Below are 27,071 nucleotides of genomic sequence, written 5' to 3' on the forward strand. Positions count from 1 at the left end.
AACACTTTTTCTATGAAGAATATTAAACAGATGAAGATTCAAAATGATGACCGTCCTGCCTCAAAGAAAAGAAAAACTCGTCCTTCCTCTGTTTCTCAAAACTCTGAAGTTGAAACCCCTCATCCTCCACCTGAGGATACACCATCACCACTTATTCCAGAACCAACCTCTCCACTGCGTAACTCTCTTGATACTACTCCTTCTCCTGCCTCACCTGTCCCCACAACAACTCAGTCTACACCAATCCACAAACTGACTCCCCTTCATGAAGCCGATCTTATCCCTGAGGATGCCTCAAATTCAACTTCTCCTCAACATATGGAAGATGGTGAGGAGTTATACTTTGATCTGAATTTATCTTATCCTCCATCTCCTACGGATGTGCCTATGGCTTCTCCTCCCACTGTGCCAGTGGATGAAGATGTAATCCCTCCTGCTGCAAACTTTGAAAAAACTGCTCAACCTCTCCATGAGGTTACAGGTGTGTTCAGTTCCCTTGACTCCTTCTTTACTGCCACAACTAATAACCAGTCAAAGGACAAGGCTGGGAGCTCTCAGAATAAGAGTTCTAGTGTAAATGATCAGCCTAAAGGCTCGGTTCCTAGCACAAGGATTGGGGAAAACAAGAATCAGATGAAACTCCTCAAATTAATTAGGAAAGACCAGAAGAAAATTCTTCAGCGCTTCACTCATTTTCAGAACTCTTTGGTTCAGTTTGGGCTCATTCTTGAATGGGTTACCAAACACTTGGTTCCTACTATTACTCCTGGAGATCATCCTCCTGAGCTACCAGCCCAGTCAACCTCTGATGTTCCATCTCCTTCATCCTCATCAGATGAACCAGCCTCCTCAGATTAAATTTTTTGTTATTTCTTTTTGCTGCTGCCAAATTCAGAGGGAGAATGATTATGTTTTTATGATTATGTTTTTTGTTTAGTGATTATGTTTTTTGGTTCATGCTGTTAAAACTGTTTAATTATTGTGGTATTGTTGTGTTGCTTATGAACCCATGTTTATGCTTTGTTGAACAAATCTTTAAATTATTATCTAATTATCATGATGTCATATGTTTGGTCAAAATCATGTTATTTCAACACTTTTGGCATACATTTAGGGAGAGTAATGATTTTTAGTTTTAAAAATTATTACACATATAATTGAGGGGGAGCATAAACATTTTATCTTTGTCTTATTTAAAATCATAATCTAAAGAATTTTGTCATCATCAAAAAGGGGGAGATTGTTGAGACAAAATCTCTCAAATGATTTTAATGATAACAAAATTACTTAAGAGATTATGATTGTGGTTAATGACTAACATGTGCTCTTGAGTGTATTCATATAAGATAATAGGTTATTAATCATTAAGGCAAAAAGAAGGAAAATGTGATTTTGGCCTGAGGATGGAAAACCCATGTGAGGATGGAAATTGCTGCAAACGTGAGGATGGGCTGCAATTTGAAAAACTCCAGATTTGGACAATCTGATCTCTCACCAAAACAAATGTGTTTATTCAAATGCATAACAATGTCAAACATGAATAAACAAAGCATTTAAAATTAAGAGTCAAAAGGTCAAAAGAAAAAGATGAATATGGCTAGATCTAGTATGCAGAAGATGGCAGAATAGGCAGAGCATAGGCCAGCAAAAGTGAAAGCAACTCATCAAGCATGTGCAAAGGCTAAAATCTGAACATTTATTGGGCTTGCACGTTTTAATACATGAAGAAGTCAAGTTAACAAAAGGCAACTTGAAACAAGCCATAAATGGAAGATCACATGTTGCTGCCAGATCTGATCCTCGGACTGAGTATGACACCTATGTCATAGGGTGGCTTTTTCTCTCTTGTCAACATCACCTCAAAAGGTGAAACCAACCTAGACCTTAAAGTCTTTGAAAAATGCAGCTCAGAAACAGCCTTTCACTCTGATTAAAGAGAAAAAGCAAGGACATGTCAAGATCAAAGCTATGCTGCGAGAGGATGGGTTCTGCCTAAGCCTAACAAGCTGAGTGGCAGTTCTATAATTATGATGAAAACCTTGGATCCTTTGAAAATGAGCTCCAACGGTCATCAAAGGCTTGGATCTCTATAAAATGCAAACAAGCTCTCCATTGGAAGACACACAACACACTTGCATAAAAAGATCAAGTATCTTAAAGCTTTCAAGAAGCAAATCACATCCTCTCTTATTACTTTCTTTGATCCTACACTATATCTTTGTATATCCTTTGATAAAGTACTAAGTATCAATCACTCTCATTCTACTTTGTAATTTCCTAGTGAGTGAAGCTTGGAAATATTTGAAAATTGATTGTAAGTTTGGTGAAGCTTGATAATACACAGTTTGTAATCATCCTCGGGTTGAGGATCGATCTGTTTGAAAGTTAGTGAAATCTCACAAGGATGTGAGGACTGGACGTAGCCATCTTTGGGTGAACCAGTATAAAATTGTGTGTGTGTCCCTCATATTCTGCTCTTACCTTTTTTGCTCAGCTTAGATCTAACGATTTAAAAATCTCATCCTCGAGCTAGCCATCCTCAGCGAGAGGATAGTTTTTAAAAACACTTAAATTTTTTTAACAGCAAAATCCCTATTCAACCCCCCCTTCTAGTGATATTTAGCTACATCATTTAGGAGCCGTAGGGCATTCCAACGAAGATTGCCAAACCCTAAAATCTAAAATGCATGAACTGACTAATGAAAAATGGATTACCATCATGGAAGACAGTCCCAACATAGGGAGTAATCCTTTGTCGGGCCACGAAGATACCTCTATAAATGTCATTGAATATGACATAGACCAATGTGCAAAAGATGACCATGTATCGACCATGCAGCCGTGCATGGAAAATAGATCTTTCCCAAGACCATTGGAAATCCTCTATAGAAAATAGAATCTTAAGTCAACTCCTAGCAGGCCAAATGCAATAATTGTCCAAGCACCAATCGTTTTTCCTTAAGAAAATATCAAGGCAGTAACATGGAATTATGAAGTCACATCCCATTTTGTCAATCATCAATCAAGTGATAGCTTTTAACCTCAAGGAACTGATGTCACCAATATTTTAGGGATCGGTGGGATGACTTGGAGTGGTTGAGTATACACTCTTGAGCAACTTAGAAAAAATGAGGGTCATGGAGAAAAAGGGAAAAAAGTTATGTATCATACCATAAAAAGACACGAGACTAGCAAAAAGACGGTGTCTGAAGAAAAAGCTAACGAATTTTTGAAGTTTATCAAGAAAAGTGAATATAAGGTGGTGGATCAGCTAAATCAAACACTTCCAAGATATCTGTTTTCTCGTTGTTATTGAACTCTAAAGGACATAGAAATGCACTGATGAAAGTTTTAAACAAGGCCCATGTTACTCATGATACATTGATGACCAGTTTGATGGAGTTGTCGGTAATATCACCGCTAATAATTTTTTGAGTTTTAGTGATGGCAAATTGCCAACTGAAGGGACAAGTCATATTAAAGCACTACACATTTTTGTGATGTGTCATGATCATATTCTTACATGAGTGCAAGTTGATAATGGTTCATCATTAAATGTCATTCCAAAATCAACACTATCAAAATTATTTGTCAATGGAGCCTGTATGAAGCCTAGTGCTATGATGGTCAAAGCATTTGATGGATCCAGGAGACAAGTTGTTTGCGAGATTGACCTGTTGATTCAAATCGGACTCCATAGTTTTGGAATAACCTTCCAAGTGATGGATATTAAACCGGCGTACAGTTGTCTTTTAGGGACACCGTGGATTCATGCTGCTAGAGCAGTGGCATCCACTTTACATCCAAAAATAAATTTTATAGTGACCAATAAGCCGGTAATAACATCTAGGGAAGAAGATATGATAGTGATTCATTTATCTTCTATAAGCTACATTGAAGACACAAAGAAAGCCATAGAGACTTCCTTTCAAGTATCAGAAATCTCCAATGTTGTCTTCAAGGGTGAACAATCTCGCTTAAAGGAACCAAATTTGTCTACCACATCATTGAAGTCTACCAAATCCGTGTTGGAAGGAGGAATTTTTGTTAAATTGGGAAAATAGTTAGAAATACCAGAAAAGAACGATAGGTATAGGATACAATATGTACTTACCAAAGTTGATAAAGAAAATGTTGTTAGAGAAAAAAAGGAAAACAGGAGGACTCGTCTGGAAAAATGGGTACCGAATTCACTGAATATTCTTATTTGTGACATTCGCGAAACCTTTCAAAGCACCGAAATAATATATCATAATCAGGTGGTTGTTGCGGAAGAAGATTGTGATGATACCCTCAAGCTAGTGTACCATTGTCCTCCAAACACCATTCTCAACAATTGGAAGATCATCGATTTTCCCGTGTTTGCTAATTCAAGTTCAAAGTAATCTTGTATTTCAACTCCTTTTGCTTTGTCCAAGGTTATAAGGATAACTAATTAGGGCACATGTATTTCAATTCTATACTTATTGTCAATAAATGCATTTTTGAATTCTCCAACCGTTTTTTTTTTCTTCTTGAAATGGCAATATTTATTCATAGTTTTTTTCTTTTTTCTTCTAAATTTAAACAATGTAGATTCAAAAATGAATCTATTGAAAATAACAGCGCTAGAACTCACTCTTATAATTTTGAACACTCAATTAATCACGCTGATGAGGATTGTGAAGACAATTATGAATCTCCCCCAGAACTAGAAAGGCTAATGGAACAAGAAGTTAAGATGATCCAACCCTATCAAGAACCTACTGAGGTTATCAATTTGGGGTCTGAAAATGATAAGAAAGAAATTAAAATTGGTATACCTATGAAAGAAAGTGAACGAGAGAAGTGGATTATTGGGATTTAAATAAAGATAGTTCTAAAGACGATTTTCCTCTGCCTCATATTGATTTCCTAGTGTCGCACTGCTCAATATTCTATCAGAATACTGATGGACACAAAACTAGAAGAGACATAGTGGGTTCAATCACAATATGACCAACTGAATCTCATAGAAGAAACAATAATGATAGTTTTGTGCCATGGTGATAACGTTTAAGCAAGTGTACTAAATCATTGTAAGTAATAATAAAACGATAACCGAGTGTCGAACTCAAGGATTGCGTTTTACTATCGAATTGTATTTAATTACTAAAATTGAACAAAAAATTTCTGAATTGATTGAAAGAATATTTGAAATTAACAACAATAATAAAATTGATCCTTTATTATAAGAAAAATGTCAGAGATTAGTTTCACTTTGAATCCAACTTTGGTGTTTAATTTAATCTGAGTTACTGAATTTGTTTATTGAATTGTTATTGAATTCTCTTTATTATTCTTGCCCTAATGTCTTAGTGACAGAACCTTTAATTCCAAAGTAACTCTTAATTCCTTAATGGATTTAAGATTAGAATTAAGCCTTATCGTACAGGAATTCTCTTGTTAAGCTACTGCCTTTGCAAATAATTTAATTGGTTTCATGACTTGGATTCATCCCTAGACTACAATATCATGAATTTCTCATCTCAAGCATTCGTAAAGTCCACTTACGTTTCAAAATACGAATCGTAGAACATTTTAAAGTTGATCAAGCAATAAAAAGCATTAAGCACATAGATGAGAAAAATAATTCAATAAACTCACTCATATAACTAGAAATCAAATCAAAAAAATAAGTGTTTCATCTTGTTACACTCATCCCTAACAAATAGGGTTTAGTTACTTATGACAGAGATAGAAAAGAAAGAGATTAGAGAAGAATTACAAGAAGGATTCACGAGTGATTCTTGATAAAACTGCTCAAATGGTGTTTGAAACAATCGTCTCTGAGTTTCTCCGTTAAGGCACAAGTTTCCAAACTTCTCAATAGTAAAAAGGATCCCTAAAAACTGAGGAAAAACGTGTTTTATTGTATTCTATTGCGTGTCACGTGCCTTGGGCGCACTTCAGGCGCACCTGGACAGTGTTAGTTGTGCAAAAATGAGCACGAGGCGCAGGTTTTTGCGCTTCTGGCGCAAAACCTCTTATGTCTGGCGTATAATGCATTTTGATTTTCTTTTGAGTTCGAATTTAGCTCCAGTGTCCTCTTAAAAGATGTAGCTCTGGATCTTAGCTTTCATGTTCACTTGTTTTGAATTTAATTGGACATCTACGACTCTAGATATGGCTGAAATACTACACATATGTCATGTTGATTTCTCTCCAAAATTCAACACTGCATTAAAACAAAGAAACAACCCAAAACTAGGAAAATCTCTACTCATTCAAGGAAATAAGAACGTAAATATTTCATTAAATTCAAGAACTAAAATCAACAAAATATGTCAAATAAATTCTTAAATTAACTAATGATTGAAGGTAGATAAGACTAAAAACAATGAAAAATATGCCAATGATGAAGAGTCATCACATGGTCAGCTATATCAAAAAAGACTTAAAAAAGCATATGAGAAAAAAGTTCGTCCTCGAGAGTTTCAAGATGGGGACTTTTGTTAAAGAAAATATTGCTCATAAAATAGGATTCTCTTGAAAAATGGACTTCGAACTACGATGAACCATATATTGTAAAAAAGGCTTTCTCTAGGGGAGCTCTAATACTCGCAAAAATGGATGGAGAGAAGCTATCACTTCCAGTAAATTCAGATGCAGCCAAAAAATATTATGCTTGTAAAAATTTAAAAAAATTAAAAAATGGGCTCGCTAGGTTGATTACTTGAAAAGGCGATCTAGGCAAAAATTAGAGCATCCTGATGGATTGAAAACTTGGAAGAGTGGTCCATGCAAAAGTTAGGGATAACAAAAAAGGATGAAGCGGTTCAAACTGGAGCAATTATTATTCTTGGAAAATGACCAACAAGAGTCCTAAATGACAATAATGACTAGCGTTTGTTACCCCTCCAACTAAAGCTAAACACACTCATCAATACATTGTAACTCCAATTGTTTTGTTTATAATGAAATGAATATACATTTTTCAATATCGTCATTCAATGTTGTACCTTACACTCTTTATATACCAATCCCGTTTCATTATTGATTTCTATTGTTTCAAAATTTTGTTTTATGACAATAAATGTTGGCTAAACTAATTTAGTTTCAAGGTTGATTGTTCTAATATTTTTAAATGTTGTTTTATGATAATAAATGTTTGAATTTGAAATATGTGGAAATATAAAAAATATATTTAAGTATTTTGACGCTTGAAAAATATATACACGAGAACTCAAGATATATGGGTGTGTAAGAAAAAATGGAGGGTAATTATTTTAAACAATGCACATTTGATTCACCTCGAAAAAAAAAAGAAAGAAAAAGGTCGAACAAGATGTACTAGAGTTATCACGGTTGTTATCTTCATACATCCATTGAATCTTGTGGGCATATAAAATCGTAAGGATCGGGAAACTAAAAAATAAACAAGAATTTATCTACATTTGCATGCATCTTACATTCATTTTTTTTTTTTTTTTTTGATGTACTCACACATGATTTATGCATCTTCATTCATATTTTACATATACTCAACAACTTTCTTTGTGCAATGCATAATGAATGAATCATGAATATCTTATATTTATACTTTATTTATATTCAATAACATTTGTGTTACATTGTTCATTATACGTTTGTGTTGCAATTATCATAAACATGTTTTTTTTTTATAAAAAAAAACATTTCACTCTTTATTTACCTTCTAAACTAGATCTATATGTTGCTTATGATCAGCATTTTATTCATATTGATCTATGCATCAGTAACTAATCTAAAGACAATCATGCTTTTTATTTCCGTCGATCTACATATCGACAACCAATCTGAAGATAGTCACTTATATTTTTGTCGATCTACACCGAAGACAATCATTTTCATTCATGTTAATCTACGCACCAGTAACCAACCTAGGGAATATCATTTTATCTTACTCGATCGTATCTTTAATTTTTTTATATTAAATATCAAATCATTTTTTGTTTTCGAATCATGGTTTTGCATTAAACATGTGTTGCATCCGCTCTTGCATTAAAAATTAATCTACTTTCTCAATTTAGACAAAATTTAGGTCCTTATATTTAATTATCTTTTAACAATAACAACATAATATTTTTGTTGTTAAAATATAATTAAATAGGGACAACTCTAATACCTCAATTTTGTTGATCAATTAAAAATAATTTTTTAAAATTAATAATAATATGTTTAATAAGCATTTTGCACTTATTATTATTAAGTAAAAAATCGTTATTTTATAAATGGTCCAAATTTTAATTCTATATTTATATGGGTTTCTATTACATTATATTTAACAAAATAATAATAATAATAATAATAATAATAATAATAATAATAATATTAATAATAAGTATCCGAGGTTGCTTGTTTTTGCTGCAAAACAATAAAAAAATCCAAAACTTAATTTTATCTCATGAACACATTTGTGCAACATAACAAAAAAAATAAAGAACTTCTCATGAACACAAAGATTTACCACTTTGTTGTATAAAGTGAGACAAAAAAATCAATCACCAAGTGTAGTTTTTGAGAAGAGATCATATACTGATTCTCATAAAAAAACAAACACTACAAGAAACGAGTTTTATTTCTAAGAAGAAAAAAAATATAAAGATAAAGAGATCTGAAACAAAAATAATGATACCTTGTATTTATTGGTGGCTTTGTTGATCTCATGCTAAAAAATTATATTCTTGATCTCATGCTAAAAAATTATACTTATTAATTTAAAGTTGAGAGATATATTGTTAAAATGATGAATTGAAAACTGATATATTGGAACTCTTGAATGGTAGAGATAGGTGTATGTAGCATAGCATAACAACAGTGGTTAAATATTCTTTTTATCTAGATAGAATAAACTAGAAACCAATCGATTAGATTATTTTTCTTTCTTTCTTTAAGCGTGCAAGCTATAACAATAACAAGTGTCCTTTTTATTTAGCTTTAATGTATCAGCAACTAGTATTCTTTTTTAATTTATGTTAGGTACTTTTTATTCTTCTTCCAGCTTGCATTGGTTGTTTATTAAATTATTGTTTTTTTATAAAAAAAAATACTGTAAAAAATAAAGTCAAATACAATATTGTTTCTAAGTTATGTGTGAACATAGTTGTTATATCACGATAATTCTAAAAACGCATTTTATTTTTAATAAATAAATAATTATACAAAATTATTTTAAAATGATTAATTAGATGTGACATCTTTTTAATCTTTGAAAAATATTTTTAATTCTTGAATACTTTTTAATATAATTATTTAAATCAAACAAACTCATTTTATTTCGTCAAAACTTTTTTTCTTTTCAACAACAAAATAAACTTACTTTAAAAAGACAATCAATACATCCGTATGTTTTACCTAAGAACTACGTAGCTTTGATTTTTCCATCACACCGGGAGATACGTAAGAGCAATATCGCACTCTTGTCAACCATAATAATAACAAAGTTTTTTTTTTCCTCTATGTTTTAAATATACTTTTATGATTAGATTTTTTCCATAAAAAAATTATATTTGCATTTTAAAAAGAAGAAATAAATTCATATACGTCAGCACTATTTTTTGCACAATTAATTATAGATAACCGTATTTTAATGGATATCGTAGAGTGCTAATACATTTCCTACGCATAATCGTCTCTCGAACTCAAAATTTGGTTTCAAATACTTTTTTTTTTCTTTCTTACCATTGAATTCGAGGAAAATTCAAAATTTAGGCCGCAACAGTTATATATGTGTTTAGTCCCAACAAAATTATGACATTTCAAGTTTAGTTCTTTAAAAACAAAATTATCCACTTTTATTCCATATATTGATTTTTTAGGGACTTTTTTTAAGGAATAAAGTCTCAATTTTTTATAATTTTTTTCAAAATAGGGACTAAAAGTAAATAGCATAGTTTTTTATGTTGCAGATGTTCTAAGCAACCAAATTAAAACACTAGTCAGATTAACAATCAGAATTAGGAGGCTTCTTTGAACACTCCAATCAAATTCATTAACACTACAAACCTGGATGGGAATTCAAATCCCTTCGTCTATAGACCATCTAATTAGAGAATATGAAAATTCAGAATCTGAAAACCAGAAAGAAGAAATAAAAAGGTTTTCAAAGTTGAAACTGAAACTGTTGACATATAGGTTATATATTTCTTTAAATTTAATTATTGTCTGATATTATGTTTACTGTGATAACAAGAAGCTTGATCTTGAAAATCAAAGGTAGATAATTATTTTGCAAGTTCTCAAAAATTTAGAGGAACAAAGAGATCCACATAATATGAACACTTCAGCAGAAGTAGCATAAAGTTTGGTTTTCAAAAACAAGCAGAAACCACCAGAAAAAAAATTTGATGTTTTGGTTGAATTTATTTCATTCTTCAATTATCTTATTTATATTATGTTATATGACATATAGCTTGACCTTAAAAAGCCAAAGCAAGTCGAGGATACTGCAGGCTTATCGGAACCAGAGGAAGCAAATGCAACGAAACCAGAAGATGGAAAATCTTTAGAGGATGAATCTGATCAAGTTAGAATCAGTCAATATAAGTCAAAAGAAAGATCTGGATAGAAGTACAAGTATTCTCATCTCATTGTAAGTGCAAGTGATCATTTGAGGATCAAATCATCATTAAAAGGTACCACTTTGTTTGGATCACTCTCATCAATTGAGCTTACCACTATTGATGAAGCATTCGCAGATGATGGGCGGATTCTTACAATGCAAGAAGAGTTAACTGAATTTAAGAGGAATGATGTTTGGGATCTAGTACCTAGACCAAAGAAGAACATTATTAGCACCAAATTGGTTTTCAAAAATCAGTTAAATGAAAAAGGTGAAGTGGTCAGAAATAAGGCAAGACTTGTCGCACAAGGATATAGTCAGTAAGAAGGCATTGATTACACTGAGACATTTGCTCCAGTGATCAAGTCAGAAGTTATTCGTATCCTACTTATTTTCCAGCAAATAATAACATTACATAATTTCAACTGGATGTTAAAAGTGATTTTCTAAATGGTGAAATAAGTGAAGAAGTCTATGTTAAATAACCCCCCAGGTTTGGAAATTTTTGAATTTCTCAATCATGTTACTTAGGAAATCTTTGTATGGTCTAAAACAAGCACGTAGAGCATGGTATGATAGACTTAGTAACTTCTTGCTTAAAAATATCTTTGAAAAATGACAAGTAGATAATACACTTTTTAGAAAATCAATAGAAGATGACATTCTTATTATTCAAATTTATGTTGATGACATTATTTTTAGATCTACTAATGGCATTCTTTGCGGAGAATTTTCTAAATTGATGCAGCTTGAATTTCAAATGATATGATGGGAGAACTTAAGTTATTCTTAGGGATACAAATTCAACAAAATAAAAAAGGTACATACATTCATCAAACTAAATATACAAAAGAGCTTCTTAGGAAGTTTAAGATGAGTGATTGCAATCCTATGGCTACACCAACACATCCTACCTGTTCACTTGAAAAAGATGATTTAGGTCAAAATGTTGACCAGAAAACCTATAGAGGAATGATAGGATCCTTACTTTACCTTTCCACTTCTAGATCTGACATCATATTTAGTTTATGTGTATGTGCAAGATTTCAAGTTGACCCTAAAGAATCACATCTAACTACTGTCAAGAGAATCCTTAAATGCCTAAAAGACATTATCAACCTTACCTTGTTTTACAAGAAATCTCCTAAGTACAAACTAAGTGGATATTGTGATTTTGATTATGCTAGAGAAAAACTTGAGAGAAAGAAAACCAGTGGCAACTGCACTTATCTAGGTGACAACTTAATATCTTGGTCAATTAAGAGACAAAACACCATTGCAACGTCAACAATAGAGGTTGAGTTCATTTCAGCAGCTGACTGCAGTTCTCAACTACTTTGGATTATACGTCAACTTAAAGACTACAAAATCCTAGAATCCAACATTCTCATCTATTGTGATAACACTCCAACCATTTGTCTAACCAAAAAACCCTATCTTACATTCTAGAGCTAAACATAGAGATCAAACACCATTTCATTAGGAACTTTGTTCAAAAAGGGATATTAAACATTCAGTTTGTAGACACTGAACATCAATGGACTGGTATATTCACTAAACCACTACCTGAAGATAGGTTTGACTTCATCAAGAAAAACCTAAACCTTACCTTCATACTTAACAGATGATGTGATAACTTCAAAGTAGTTTAACTTTACATTAGTTTTTAAATTTTCTTATAATATGCTATATTCATGTTATTAAAAAAAATGAAAAAAAAAATCTTACTTTCAAGTTTTTCTCTCTAATGACAAAAAGGGGGAGAAATATATTAGATAAAGTAGGGGTGAAAATGATACTTAGACTTAGAGAGAGTCAAAGAAATATAAAGAAAATATGTTATAAAAAATACAAGTTTTGTCATCATAAAAACTTTAGGTATAAAATCAACTTGGTTCCAATATATATATATATATATATATTTTAATATTGTAAACATAAAAATGAGAACAATTATAATATATTATTTATGATTTTTTTCACAATTTAATTTTTTCACATTGTTTTTCTGAAAATGAGTAACCAAAGAAGTCTTTCAAGCATACAATTCATACACATGACAAAATACTTCTCACTAATAATTAGTCAAATTTAATATTTTTTATATCTTTTAAAAAATGAGAATAATTACAATATACTAATTTGAGTTAATTATAAAAACTATACACAACACAAATGATAGTCGCTAAAGTATTTAATAAATTAGTATTATTTTTTTTTAAAATCAACAACATAAATATGGGAACAATAATAATACAATAACTAGAATGATTGTACACTTTAATTTTTCATGTTGTATTTATAGAAATGAGTAATTAAAGAAGTAGTTGAAGTGTCCAGTTCATACGCGAGACAAATATTTGTTACTAGTTAGTTAGTTAATTATTTATTATATCTTCTAAATAAAAATGAAAATAATTATAATATAATAATTTGATTTTATTTTAAAAATAATACACGAGATAAATAGTTAAAATTAGTATTATATTTTATTATAGATAAAATTAGTATTATGTTTTTCATGTTTTATATTTTTTTTTAAAGTCACTGAAGAAACCTTTGAAATATACAAATCATACACGAGATAAATGTTTGTTGACCATGAATCAATTTATTCAATTTAGTGTTTTTTTTTTCATCTTCAAAATAAAAATGAGAATAATTATGATATATAGTGATTTGAGTTTAATATAAACACCATAAAAGTAGGGGTGTATGTGGGTTGAGTTGGGTTAGTATTGACAAAATTCGACACACGATCTGATCGTTTATCTTTGGGTTGAGTTAAGTTTTAAACCAGTATGTTTTCATTTAATCTAAAACGAACCGCTCAAGAATGAGTTGGGTTGGATTGAATTGACGGATTATACATAAATAATAACCTGTGTTTTTATTTTACGGGAAAATATATTAAATAAAAATATATTTAATATTTGAATGTCTCAAAAAGTATAAAATTTCAATCACATCATTCAACTCTTTAAAAAAGCCAACAACCTCTCACACAATAAAATAAATCCAACAATATTGAAATACATAAATAAATTCAACAACAGTAAATCAATAAAATATGAAAATTCATCAATTCTAAGCAATGTCAACTTCAAGTCTAAACACTTAACATGTTCCTCAAATTATGGAAGAAAACAGTTGGGAATATGCAAAAAGTTCAACCACTTAAAGTTCATAGCACTTAACAAGCTCATCATTACACATAACTCACCAACCATTTTAGTTTACTAAACTACCATAATTTTTTAATAATAGTTTTTCATTTGTTTATTTTTAGAGTACTTATTGTTTTCAAATACAATACTAAAAAAGGTGTTTAATAGATTTATATGAAAAAAATGTAAACTAAATTCATCATAAGCTTAAGCTTTTGCATAAGCATCATTTGTACTCATAAATAGTATTTAACTCAAAAAATTTGTATTTAACAAATGTAAAAAATTTGAACTAAATTCATCATAAGCATAAGCTTTCAGTTAATACCTTCATTATGCAAAACTATAATAAAATATAACATTTAAATAAATATCAGTTAAGAGCACCCGCGAAACGAAAGAAGAACATGGTGGCAACACAGTGGACGCATATATGGAACAAAATAAGAAAATGGACGTATAAAACCGAAAAAGAAGGTAGATCACAGCGGTTGAACATTCGAAGAAAAAAGAATAATAGTGAAATCCTATTGGACTGCCAAACACATTTTTTTTGTTTTGAAAAATTATAACTAGTTACTGAGTTGATTTTTTTTTTTTCACGTTGTTTATGTGAAAGTGAATCACTAGTTATATTCAATTCAGTTTATTATAAAATCATACATATGCCAAATATTTGTCACTAAAAAATCACTTAAAAATGATCTACATATGAAGATAAAATAAAAACTTTAGTGGAGAAAATTATCTGACAACAATGAATTCAAAACAAGAGATATTACCTTATTTAAATTTTTTTTAAAAAAATTCTCACAATTTATGTCGTTAAAATTTCAGTAAAAATTGTGTTAATTGTTATTAATTCATGAAAGAATGACATTATTTATCATTAAATTTTTTGAATTTTGTTTATTTAAATATGTTTATTGTAATCATAAATTAAATTTGTAAATAAGATTATAATTCACATCAATTCTTTTTTTAATAATATTTATCCCAAATTCCTTAGAATATAAAGTTACAAATTTTACGGAATATAATCAAATAGATTAATTTATGTATATCATCTAATTCATTATATGTGTAACACAAAAATATAATATCAATGACCATATTATAGTATAATCACAAAAATGACTTTAATTGATTGACACCGGCTACTAATGTAGAATATACCGTAAAAGATCCTTTTTTTCACATAAATGTACACGGTAAAAAAAAATAAAAATAATATGGTTAGGAAAATACTGGCTCCATCGATTAGTTCCGAAAGATTACATAATCTTTCCTTACTCTTTTTTGATTAGATTACATTTGATTTGGAGAGAGAGAAAGAGAGAGTCCACGTGAAATTTGTTATTGTTAGGGACTTTAAATTTGGACTGAGATTTCAAAGAGGAAGTAAAATACTTCTCTTTACCTTAACGCCTCCACCACCAAACCCCACAACAACAACAGTATCCCCTAAAACTATTTTATACTAAAACTAAACAACCATCAACAAGAAACTACAACCAAATTTGACCATATAAAAATATTCATTGCATTTATACTTTTTTATTTTAATTTTAATTCATTCAATACCAGAGATTCCAAGGTATCATTCTCTTTCCTTATTTTTTCTCTAAACTTTTTTTCCTTACTATTTTCATTGTCCCTTTCCCTTTCCCTTTTCTTATTTATTATTATTGTATTCTTGTTATTGTTTTGCAGTGTTTTGGTTTCCAATAAACCTTTCAAGATCTCAAAGGGGCATGATCAGAACCTAAAAATACATTCTTTTTACATATAAACAGTGTGTTCAGGATCGTGAGAGTTGATTTCACGACCCTGACACAATAGGGTTGTCTCTGATTTTTGTTTTTCTGGTTGGTTTCTTTTGTTTTTTTTTCCTTTTCCTTTGAGTTAAGGTTTTGGTCGGAAAGTTTTGATTTTTAAGATACCCTTTTCTTAAAAACCATGATTTCATCGTTGAGACAACAACCTAGTATAGCGATCAGTGGTTCTGATGTTGTTTTAAGGAAAAGACATGGAACCCTAGTTCAACCACAGTCGTTTTTACCTTCACTGGTAAGAGGAAAATCACAGAGATCTCTTGTTTCAGTGCAAAAGCCTCTTCACCTTGCATGTGTTGGTGTTGGAAATTTTGGGTCAGTGAAGAGTTTTGATTCAGTGAAGGGTTTTGGAAGTGATGATTTGGTTAAGTGTGAAGCCTATGAAGCTGATAGATCGGAGGTTGAAGGTGCAGCAACACCATCAGAAGCTGCAAAAAAAGTGAAAATTGGGATATATTTTGCAACTTGGTGGGCTTTGAATGTTGTTTTCAATATTTATAATAAGAAGGTTTTGAATGCATACCCTTACCCTTGGCTCACTTCAACTCTCTCACTTGCTTGTGGCTCCCTTATGATGTTGATCTCTTGGGCCACTAGGATAGCTGAAGCACCTAAAACTGATTTTGAGTTTTGGAAGACTTTGTTCCCTGTAAGTTTGATTTTGTTTTTGTTTGTTTCTTTAGATGAAAAATTGATTGGATTAATTGAAAGGTTTGTTTGTTTGTTTGCTGTTATGTTTTTTTGTTGCAATTTGTAACACACAACTGGATGATAATTTCGTTGGTTGAGTTCAGAAAAAAACAAAATAGAGAAAATTTATGAAACAATTTGGTCATTTTCATTCATTCATTTATCAATTTGGATGGATAGTGTTGACTTTAGTCTTTGGTGTTTCAACTTCAGGTTGCTGTTGCTCACACAATTGGACATGTTGCCGCTACGGTCAGTATGTCGAAAGTTGCGGTATCATTTACACATATTATCAAGAGTGGCGAGCCTGCTTTTAGTGTTCTGGTTTCGAGATTTATTTTGGGTGAGACCTTCCCAGTGCCAGTCTATCTGTCCTTACTTCCAATCATTGGTGGATGTGCACTTGCTGCTGTGACTGAGCTCAATTTCAATATGATTGGTAATGAACTTGACTCTTTAAGAATATTTTGTTTTTGCTTTTTTATATGTTGTTTGATACAATAATAAGTTGGAGATGGGATGACAAACTGACTAGAATTGCAAATTGGACTTGAAAATGATTGTGTTGATTAATTTGGTGTTTGCATTTTTTCGGCTAGCAAATTGATCTTTACTGCATTTGTTGTCTAATCATGCTCGAGATTATCCACCAACCAATTGATGCCACTAGGGAAGGTTATTTGCTATGTATAACATTGTAGATTGAAGGCTTGTCAGGTGTTTGACACGACATGTGTAGTTACATTCAATTACTTCAATTTTTTAAAACTTTTACAGTTTTACTTGTGTCGTAGATTAAAGCCATGTCTGGTGTTCGGCACCTTTTCAAATTATTATTGGTGTCGGAAGTGTTGTTGTCAATGTCGTGTCTGCTCTCTGTGTCAATGCTTCGTAGGTCATTTGTGTTGGAATGCGTTTCTCATAATTTTGCCGCAAGATGTTCTTAGTACTCTCTCGAATTTGATTTTACTGACTTTGTTTTTTGTTTCTGTTTTTCAGGTTTTATGGGGGCTATGATATCAAATTTGGCATTTGTGTTCCGTAACATCTTTTCGAAAAAGGGGATGAAGGGAAATTCTGTTAGCGGAATGAACTACTATGCTTGTTTATCTATTTTGTCCCTTGCAATTCTCACACCCTTTGCAATTGCCGTGGAAGGGCCACAAATGTGGGCTGCTGGATGGCAAACAGCTCTCTCTGAAATTGGACCTCAATTCATATGGTAATTACGAGATGTCTACTTGAGTTAATGTTGTATCTATTATGTTTTTTATCACGGTTGCACTCATCTAAATCTGTATGCATCTCCTAACATAAGAAGTTATTCTCGGTGGGCATTTCTCCATTTTCTGATTCAGATTTATTTATGTCATCGTTATAAATAAATAAAATATGAACTTACTTCAGAATATCAGTGTAGAGAGTGCACGAGAACATGTATTGCTCGATAAGATTGATGCCAATTTTCAATTTCTTTAGTTGCGGGATTGAGTTTCTTTTCTGTATCATGTTAATTTACAATTGATAGCCAAGAGATTGTCTGTGAGGACTTAGGAGCAATGGACTGGTTATCACAAATACCCATTTTGTTATGAGTTAATGTTAATGACAGAATAAACGATTAGTGTTGTTAACTGTAAAATCATACATCATACGTGAATAATATGTTTTTGCAACAGAAAGCGGAGTTTTTTCCTTGTTCTGATTGAGTATTTTTTTTTTCCACTTCCGTTTATCTTTCGATTTTGAAAGCATCGCTGCTCCATATTATGACTAAAGTATGGCTGATAAATGTACACAACAGGTGGGTAGCAGCTCAGAGTATATTCTATCATCTATACAATCAGGTGTCTTACATGTCCTTGGATGAGATCTCTCCCTTGACATTTAGCATTGGAAACACCATGAAACGTATATCTGTCATAGTATCTTCAATTATCATCTTCCACACACCAGTTCAGCCCGTCAATGCTCTTGGAGCTGCAATTGCTGTCTTCGGGACCTTCTTATACTCACAGGTATTTTTTTTTATCATTTTTTATTTTGATATGTTGCATCAGACACTCTGAATCAAAGGCATGTCAAGTGTCCGACACATGTCAGTGTCTGACATTACACTGACACATGCAGTTATATTAAACCACTTCCATTTTCTTATATTATTACCAATGACTACGGGTCAGTGTTGCAACTAGTGTTTGTATCTGTGTTGGTGCTTCGTCTGCCATTATTTACTATACCCTCTGCCCATATTATTCGCCATTGGAAGAAAATGGTGCTTCGTCTGCCATTATTTACTACCCTCTGCCCATATTATTCGCCATTGGAAGAAAATAATGTTTAGAGAGGGAATGTGTTTAGAGTGTTTGTGGATTGCTCATTACAGGAAATTTAGGAGGACTAGAACCTCAAAAGTGGTGAACCCTTCTAGCAAATCACATTGGTCGGTGAAGGCATTGTTATTTTGACTGGAGTAAAAACTGCAACAGGATTTTAAACTTTCTCTCTCTCCTTTTTATGAAAACAAATTTAGGATCAAGGGACGGTGCCTCAGTCCAAGGTAGGGAAGACTTTAGGATTCACCGAACACTTACAAATGGATTTACATTTGCCTCCCTCCAATGACACTAGCAGGGATAGAACTGCAATCTGTGTAAACTGATTCTCTTTATGAAAAGGGTTAGGTAGAAATATATTAATTCATCAAGAGTTAACTATGGAAAAAAAAATGGAGGGTCATAGGGTAGAAATATAGAATAGAGTGTTAAATGTGCCTCAGGATGTCTTATTTTCCTATCTAATAGTGCTATTCAGAAGTTAGGTGATTTAATATTTTATTGGCAAAACAAAACTATCCCTGAAATTGCCACCTAACTCCATTGGTTTGAACTATGAACCTACCCTACCTACCATCACATATTCCTTTTTTCCATTTCAATCAATGTCAACATGAGTTGGCTTACCTTCTAAAGTTTCCATGTTGACTGCACCAAATATTTGATTCACACCTTCAAATTGAGTCTTCAAATAGGAGCTTCAATATTGACCACTAAAAGTAGAAGAAAAAAGAAGGGTTAGAAAAAATTTAGAATATTGACTAGATTCCTTAGAAATAAGTAACTGTTTTGCTTTTAAAAATAACATCTTTTGATTGATGCATACACTTGTTATTTTTCTGATTATTGCAGTCAAAACAATAGAGTTGTGGAACATAAATTCCTCAAGAGACTACTACAAGGAAGTTGATTTTGGAACATGTGGCTGCTGGATTTTTGTAAGACTAGGATGATCCGGCTGTTAGTATCTGTAGATAAACAATAATAATAATCAGAAATGATGATGCTGAGAAACATTATCATGAAACAGATGCTTAGAGAGGTTTTTTATTTTTCAATTTCTTAAATGCCAATGGATTGAAATAAAAGTTCCTGTTTATATAGTCCGAGAATAATAATTTCTCAAAACATTGTTTACTATATAAGGAGTTTTATCTATAATAACATTATGCGTGTTATCTATTTGACGCTTTTTTTATGATTAATATTTATGAAGGTGCAACTTGGAATATAAAATTAATGAGCTTTATATGTTAGAGTTAAATAAAATTTGATCAAAAATTGTTCAAACCAGCATTTGAATCCTGAGTTTTCATGAACAATTTTGGTCGTTAATTGAAGTTTATCAAGTGATTGTCAACCTTTCATTTTTTTTCTTGCCTTTTCACCCTTTACAAGTTTTCCATGTGAACTTTGTCTCGTGAGAAAGCGACTTTTCATTGTTCTGAAGCACAAGTTTTCTCTGTATTGTTGATTGATACAATTCTCAATTCAATAATCCATACTAATTTATTCCCCAAATGACGTAACCACATTTCTTTTCCAAGCTAGTAAAATGAAATTATTATTTCAACGCAAAAAATTATTTACTATCAGGAAATTAAATTAGTAAAAATATCAAGCAGTATTTAACAATTAAAGCAATTTAAGGTTTATTTTAGGCCTCACTCGCAGTCAACTAAAGCAGTATTTTTTTTTTTTAGACGAGATGATATAATATTAAAATAGTAGGCATTTGTAAGTTGACCACTTATTTAAGAGGTTCAAATCTATAGTCGATCTTTTTTTTTTGGTCTATAGTAGAGGTGGTAAATACCACCATAAACTTATACCTAATAGTGATTTATGACCCTGCTTAAAGGAAAATGTTGAGTTGTTGAAGGTTTGATGAAATATTTACTAACATGGTCACGTGAAAACAAATGAATATACACATTATGAAAGTTTCATATATTTTGATACAATTGGTAATTGTCAATTGACATATTTGAGCCTCACATTATCCAATAATGTAAAAGAATTCATACGATAGGAACCAAGAAGCACTTTAACTAAAAAAAATATTCAGAAGAATAATACTTATATTCCTAAATTTAAGCTCCATCTTAAAAAAAAAAAATCATCTTTTAATATAAATCATTTTTCAAATCATTAGATACATTAATCGACTACCTTTTCAGTAAAAAAAATAAAATTAATCGACTACCTTTTGATGTGTCACTGTTTAACTAAAACAATAAATTTTGACACAAATTGAAGAAATTCAATACGCTACTTAATTAAATTTTTTAATGTGTAAAATTAAACTTGTAAAATGATGCTTATAACAAGAGACAAGGTAGTAGATATGAGAGATAGATGAAAAGAGAGAAAGAGAACTGAACCAGTTTCATGGAGAGTATCTATGTATGAAGGTACTGCCACAAGACGTGAGAACATGAAGATGGATAGAGCAATCAAAATGGACTCTTAAAAATATTTGTATAAATTTTGGTAGAGACACTAGTTTATAGGGGATGTTGTGGATGATATATTTTAAGATTGAGGTGAGTTCCAAATAAAACAATTTCATGGATAAGGTTTCCATAAGTAATAACCACAAGTAAACAGCTTACTTCCAAATTTTCCAAAATAATGTGGGTCACCTTATAAATTCCTCCCAAGTTAATGAACTAAATTGTATGTGTTTGCAAATTTCTTTTCTTTTTAATATTTTCGTTATAGATAAAATAGTACTTTTTTTTAAGCAATTTACAGCTAAGAATTAAGAAATTATTCTTGCCCCACGTTTTCCATTTTTGCACCTTTTGTACTTAAAATAATGAGTGTGTATTAAGAAGTATATTTCTTTACTTAATCATTAAAATAAGTTGTGTTTGAGTGGTATAAACAAAATGTGGTCCAAACAGAATTCTTGATAAAGAATATTGTTGTGTGCTCATGTACACAGTACACTCACATTTGAAATGGCCAGAGACCGTTTTTGGTGGTGGCGTTTGACAATGGCTCCGCTTTCGGTAGAGTATATACAAATACTCTGACGTTTAAGTCAATAGAAGTTGAAAGAAGTGAGATGTAATAAATTAGCAGATACATTAAGGTGGTAAAATTGAGTTTCACCAATTTTGTTGAATTTGCTTTTTTAAGATAAGGTAGCATAAAATTAAAAATAGTTTTCTTTCTTCAACCATTGGAATATACATTTGATAATTTTTTTATCATTGAAGCAAACGGTGTAGATGCATAAGTATGACTTGACGTGTGAAAACCATTTGTTAGTGGTGTATGAAATCTAAAGTAAATTCCATAAAAAATGACCATTGAAGACGCTCTCACTAATCACATAAGGATAAATTTACAAAACTTTCATAAATTTTCCCCAATAAAAAATGTTGAAAGGATAAAGATACTCTTTTATTGTGTAGAAAAGTCACACTATTAATGCATAGTTATAGATGAGTTGAGATCCTCTGCATTTTTTGGTGATTTCAATATTTCCTAACAGTATACAAATACAAATAGTAAATGAAATAGAGATATCTATTTACTATAATTTTGGGGTATATAAGTGATATAATAACACATTACAAAAATATGATATTAATTAAACATTTATACATACAAACCACAACAACAAAGATGCTAATTTCTTTTAAAAAATAGAGAATCTGGTAAGTTTTGTATCTTTTCTCCTACAAGTGCAACATTACGTACGTAAAGGACGTGAAGTATTTATTTCTTGACAAGATCAATTTTCAAAATCAAAGGTTATTGTGTCATGAATATTCATGGGGAAGGTTTTAGAAAAAATCATCTGTGACCACAAATTATACTGCAACATTCAATATTCTGATTTCTCTGCAACTACAGTTGAGACCGCATCAAAGACACTTAACCGCAATACTCAGTGATATCAAGAATCGCACACGACTGCGATTTAAAATCTCATTCATATCAGGTTTTAAATCTCAAGCAGCAAACTTCCAAAGTACATTTTTGTGGAATTTATTCATTTCATGTAAAATTCAAAAACATAAGATTATGAAAGACCGTATATAAGCAGTTCCGTGAAGCAAATCTACATGGCATAGTTATTTAATTATAGCTTGCTTTTTTAAAATTAAATTGAACTAATTATGTCACTAAGTATAAAAATGAAGCCCATTTAGCAGCTAAACGATCGTTTGATACAACAACACGACCTTTTCACATCTTCAAGTACTTGATAGCAGTGTGAACGTCCTTATCACCTCGGCCGCTGAAGTTAACCACAACCTTTGTTCCATTAGGAAGGGTTGGACATATTTTCTCTAGATACGCCAACGCGTGAGATGTCTCAAGAGCTGGAATGATGCCTTCAAGTCGTGAAACTCTCTTAAAAGCTGCACATTCAATAAAAAATTAGATAGAGATGCAGGATCTTATAATAAAGCAGCATTAACATCTAACCAACAAATCAGTTTTTTGTTTTGAAAAAAAATGCATATCATGCATTTATTAGATTTTATATGGAAAATTGTTGCTTATGCAATAGAATGATGAACCTTCCTTAATTCCCTAGTAATATGATCCCCATCAAGACTTATGTTCTACATGATTGCAGATTCATATATCTACAAGCAGCATACACGCGTCTAGAGGTCGATTGCGAGATTACAAAAACAAAAATTGTTGGTTTGTAGATTTGATATGCACCAAATCATAATGTCCTAATTTCCAAAAGCAACTTGCTTTAGACATTTAAAATTCCCATAAATATCATTTACTGATTGAACAGGCATGAATACAATATTTTGATTTCAACAAGTTCACAAAAGAGTCAATGCAAATGAAGGAGAGGGAAACAAATTGTGACAACTAAAATTAACAATCAATCCAAATTTTCACTTTATACAAAATATTTCTGCTTATATGTTTAATCATGTAATATAAGCAACAAAGTCACGGTAGTCTTACCTTCCAATGCTTCATTGTCAGTGATGCTATGATATTCAGCACGGCCCAAGTCTTTCAAAAAGCTATGTTCAGGTCCGACACCAGGGTAGTCCAAGCTATAAAACAGTTTATTTTAAAGCATAACAACACAATCAGAACAAACATAATCTAAATCGACGCAAGAAAGCTGATGCTATTGAACTATTCAGTCAGAAGAATTACCCTGCACTGATAGAGTGAGGCTCAACTATTTGTCCATCATCATCTTGCAGCAGATAGCTCATAGCTCCATGCAAAACTCCAACTTCTCCCTTCGTTAATGTAGCTGCGTGCTTGCCACTGTCCAAGCCAAAGCCAGCAGCTTCCACGCCAATTAGCCTAACATCTTTGTCATCAACAAATTCATGGAAAAGTCCCATGGCATTTGAACCTCCACCGACACATGCAATCAGAACATCTGGTTTTCCTCCCCATTTTTCCAATGCTTGCTTTCTGGTTTCTTTGCCAATCACAGCATGAAACTCTCTCACCATCATCGGATATGGATGCGGCCCGGCAACAGAACCCAAAATATAATGAGTTGTTTCAACGTTGGTAACCCAGTCCCTTATTGCCTCGGATGTAGCATCCTTAAGTGTAGCAGTCCCAGCATGGACTGGTCTCACCTATATCACAGGAATCAACTATTGGATACAATTGAATAGATCACATTTTTCAAATGTAGATCTGTTAAACTCAACATATAGCAATTAGGTTTAGTCACACTCAATGATCGTTACACCTTGTTCACTGCCAGATAAAGAGACAATTTCGCATATGAACAATGTACTAAAACAATCCAAGCTTTTATATAAATAAATCAATCAACCTTTAGTCTTGGATGCTGCAATTAGACAAATATAACTAAAATTCTAATATGGTGTTGAAATTTTTTATTTTTGCTTACAAAATTTGCATATCTGTCTTGTCCCAAGTCTTATATTTCTGTGCTATCGGGTGTACTTTAACATCATGCATGTGTATGAACAGTACAAAAACTTGACATGATTGCAACCACTAACCCTCTATGTGCCACCGACACTTTATATTGAAGGCATGTCCGAGTGTTTGACACATGTTGGTGCCGGACACTGACACTTGATCACATACAATCACTTTCTATTTTCTCAAATTATTACCGGTGTCAGTGTTGGTGTCGTGTTTGGTGTCCAGTGTCATTGTCTCTGGCGGTGCTTCATAGCTAACAGTTGACAACCTTAAACCACACTATTCTCTTAAGCCAATGATAATTCATATGAAGTCATGAACAACAAACATAATAAAATTAACTTTTTTTAGGGATAATTTTTAGCATCTTTTTTATTTTCAAAAATCAGAGAACAAATATAAGATACATAAACTAAATCAAATGGAATAACAATAAAAACTGGTATACCTCAGCACCAAGAAGACGCATTCTGAAAACATTCAGTGATTGCCTTTCCATATCCTGTGCACCCATATAAATAATGCATTCTAAACCAAATCGAGCACATACAGTAGCAGTAGCAACTCCATGCTGTCCAGCTCCGGTTTCAGCAATAACACGTTTTTTGCCCAAACTCTTGGCAAGCAAAGCTTGTGCAACAGCATTGTTAATTTTATGAGCACCGGTGTGGTTAAGATCTTCCCTCTTCAGGTAAATGTGAGGCCCTTCACCATTAGGCCTCTTGTAATGCTCCGTCAACCTTTCCGCAAAATAAAGAGGACTCTCCCGACCAACATAGTCCTTTAGAATCCCTGCCAGCTCTCTCTGCAATTTAAAAATATCTATCTCAGAAGATTTCCTTCATAGAAATTACATTTACGACAGCTGAATGCTAATGTATGTGCGATTGTGAGCGTGTGACATATACAAAGTTATTCTCAGTATAATTGAGTAAATAATTCTATGGTGCTCCAGTAAACATTAAGAAATAAGCTTGACAATTTAATGACCCATTCAGATTGTCACAATTAGTGCAAACTTTACAAGCATCAAAGTGTATGAAACAATAAGGAATATTCTGAACGAGTTTCCATATTGATTAGTTCTGTATGAAACAAAAATGGTAAACATTCAAATTATCATAAAACTGAATTTTACAAGCAACAATAGTTCAAGAAACAGCAAATAAGAAAAAAAGGAAGTAAAACATCAAACAGTGTAGATCAAAATAACAAGTTCGAGTGCAATCCTTGGCTCTCCCCATTCCCCATAGCAGAAACATAACATCATCTCAGTTTCTGGCAAAACCCTAATTCCATGGCAAACCAAAGAGGATCAATTGAACAAACAAAATGACATTCCAAACATATTTCAACTTTAACAAAACAAAACTACCAATTCTTTCAGTGCTACATTTCAACAATCAATTAGTGTGCAATACCAAAATTAATAAATAAAAAATACAAAAAAGTGCAACATTGAAAACAAAACTCATTATAAGCAAAACTTCATCTCAACCCAACCAAGTGATTGTACTCAAGTAGTTAACGAGATTCAGTTAAGAACGAATCGTTCAAAAAAACCCGAATTTGAATCCTAGTTAGAACAATTATTGACCAGATTTTACTTATCTTCCAACGGAACTCTGGATTACTATGACTCATTTCCCTGTGACCCAGAGGCTTAAAAACAAAATTCATCTCAACTCCACATTGCAAATAAGAACATCAGTAACCAAATCCAATGAAACAGCTTCACAAAATAAAAATAAATGAAGCAATTCCCTTAAAAATAAACATAAAAAAAAAAAACCAAACTTTTTTTACAGAACCTGAAAATCTTCATCAGCAGTAAGGGAATAGAAAGAAGCCTCAAGTTCAGTGAGAGCATGCATAAGAGTTTCAGGAACATATTTCCCACCAAATTTCCCAAACCTCCCAAACGAATCGGGTCGTTGATGCACAACCGACCCATTATCAAGCTTCGTATGATCCAGCAATGGAAGAACAGAGGAAGGGTCTTTAGTAACAGAACAAGAAAGAGAATAAGAAGAAGAAGAGGTTCTAGAAGGGAAAGATGAAACCTTTAGAAGGTTTGAGTGAAAATGGGAAGATGGGTAGTTTTGTTCTTTGGAAATGGGAAGTAATCTTGATGAGTTGAGGGTTGTGATGGATGAAGCCATGTTTGATTTGGTTCTGTTTTTGTTTTTTTTGTTTTTTGTTTTTTTTTTTGTTTCTTCTCAATTGAATTTGGTGAAGGATTGTTATGAGAGAATGAGAGAAAGCGAGGTGAAAAGTTTTATGGTGTTTGGGATTTAAACGTTTGATAGGGATTTTGTCTTCAAAAAATGGGGTAATGAAGATAAAGAAAATTATGGAATGTATTAAATTTTGTGATTAAAAATATTGTTCACAGAAACATGGTTAGGTGGATTCAGAAATAGTAAATAAAGATACTAATGGCAAACGTTAATTAATTGTATTAGTATCATCGAATGATAAAAATAAATAAATAAATAAATAAGTATTATAAATATAAGAAACAGATGGTAACAAACAAGCCAACAATATCAATAGTTTT

At 31.8% G+C, this 27,071-nt stretch overlaps 2 protein-coding genes and 1 long non-coding RNA gene across 6 annotated transcripts; 1 reads left to right on the forward strand and 2 right to left on the reverse strand.

Moving 5' to 3' along the window:
* The first annotated feature begins 15,125 nt into the window (after nt 1-15,125).
* LOC101501285 (glucose-6-phosphate/phosphate translocator 1, chloroplastic) lies at nt 15,126-19,771 on the forward strand. 4 transcript variants are annotated; one of them, XM_012715756.3, is made up of 6 exons: nt 15,126-15,325; nt 15,442-16,212; nt 16,467-16,692; nt 17,253-17,475; nt 18,058-18,271; nt 19,442-19,771. In XM_012715756.3, exons 2-6 carry the CDS (start codon nt 15,688-15,690, stop codon nt 19,451-19,453), a joined length of 1,200 nt encoding a protein of 399 aa, XP_012571210.1. In that variant the 5' UTR covers nt 15,126-15,325; nt 15,442-15,687; the 3' UTR covers nt 19,454-19,771. The 4 variants fall into 4 exon arrangements, with proteins under 4 accessions (XP_012571210.1, XP_073224671.1, XP_073224670.1 ...); XM_073368570.1 differs by having other exon boundaries at nt 15,157-15,325; nt 18,058-19,771; XM_073368571.1 differs by lacking the exon at nt 15,126-15,325 and having other exon boundaries at nt 15,379-16,212.
* LOC105852128 (uncharacterized) lies at nt 17,819-21,143 on the reverse strand. The gene is made up of 3 exons (XR_001143897.3): nt 20,974-21,143; nt 19,416-19,557; nt 17,819-19,302 (listed from the first exon to the last, which is right to left on the reverse strand). It is a non-coding gene; the product is annotated as an uncharacterized lncRNA (long non-coding RNA).
* Nucleotides 21,144-22,502: 1,359 nt separating this feature from the next.
* LOC101502024 (tryptophan synthase beta chain 1-like) lies at nt 22,503-26,814 on the reverse strand. Its single transcript, XM_004499981.4, has 5 exons — nt 26,323-26,814; nt 24,960-25,316; nt 23,747-24,189; nt 23,546-23,640; nt 22,503-22,971 (listed from the first exon to the last, which is right to left on the reverse strand). The coding sequence occupies exons 1-5, from the start codon at nt 26,671-26,673 to the stop codon at nt 22,796-22,798; spliced, it is 1,422 nt and encodes a 473-aa protein (XP_004500038.1). The 5' UTR covers nt 26,674-26,814; the 3' UTR covers nt 22,503-22,795.
* Nucleotides 26,815-27,071: the final 257 nt, after the last annotated feature.

This window comes from Cicer arietinum, chromosome 5 (genome assembly GCF_000331145.2).
Source record: "Cicer arietinum cultivar CDC Frontier isolate Library 1 chromosome 5, Cicar.CDCFrontier_v2.0, whole genome shotgun sequence".
NCBI lineage: Eukaryota > Viridiplantae > Streptophyta > Magnoliopsida > Fabales > Fabaceae > Cicer > Cicer arietinum.

Bases quoted from the DNA above. Each gene is read 5' to 3' on its own strand.
- LOC101501285 (XM_073368570.1), top strand. From the start codon at position 15,688: ATGATTTCATCGTTGAGACAACAACCTAGTATAGCGATCAGTGGTTCT. The intron at 16,213-16,466 runs GTAAGTTTGATT...TTTCAACTTCAG, and splicing joins TTTGGAAGACTTTGTTCCCT to GTTGCTGTTGCTCACACAAT. The intron at 16,693-17,252 runs GTAATGAACTTG...TCTGTTTTTCAG, and splicing joins GCTCAATTTCAATATGATTG to GTTTTATGGGGGCTATGATA.
- LOC101502024 (XM_004499981.4), bottom strand. From the start codon at position 26,673: ATGGCTTCATCCATCACAACCCTCAACTCATCAAGATTACTTCCCATT. The intron at 24,190-24,959 runs GTATACCAGTTT...CCTGTGATATAG, and splicing joins TGCGTCTTCTTGGTGCTGAG to GTGAGACCAGTCCATGCTGG. The intron at 23,641-23,746 runs GTAATTCTTCTG...ACTGTTTTATAG, and splicing joins CCTCACTCTATCAGTGCAGG to CTTGGACTACCCTGGTGTCG.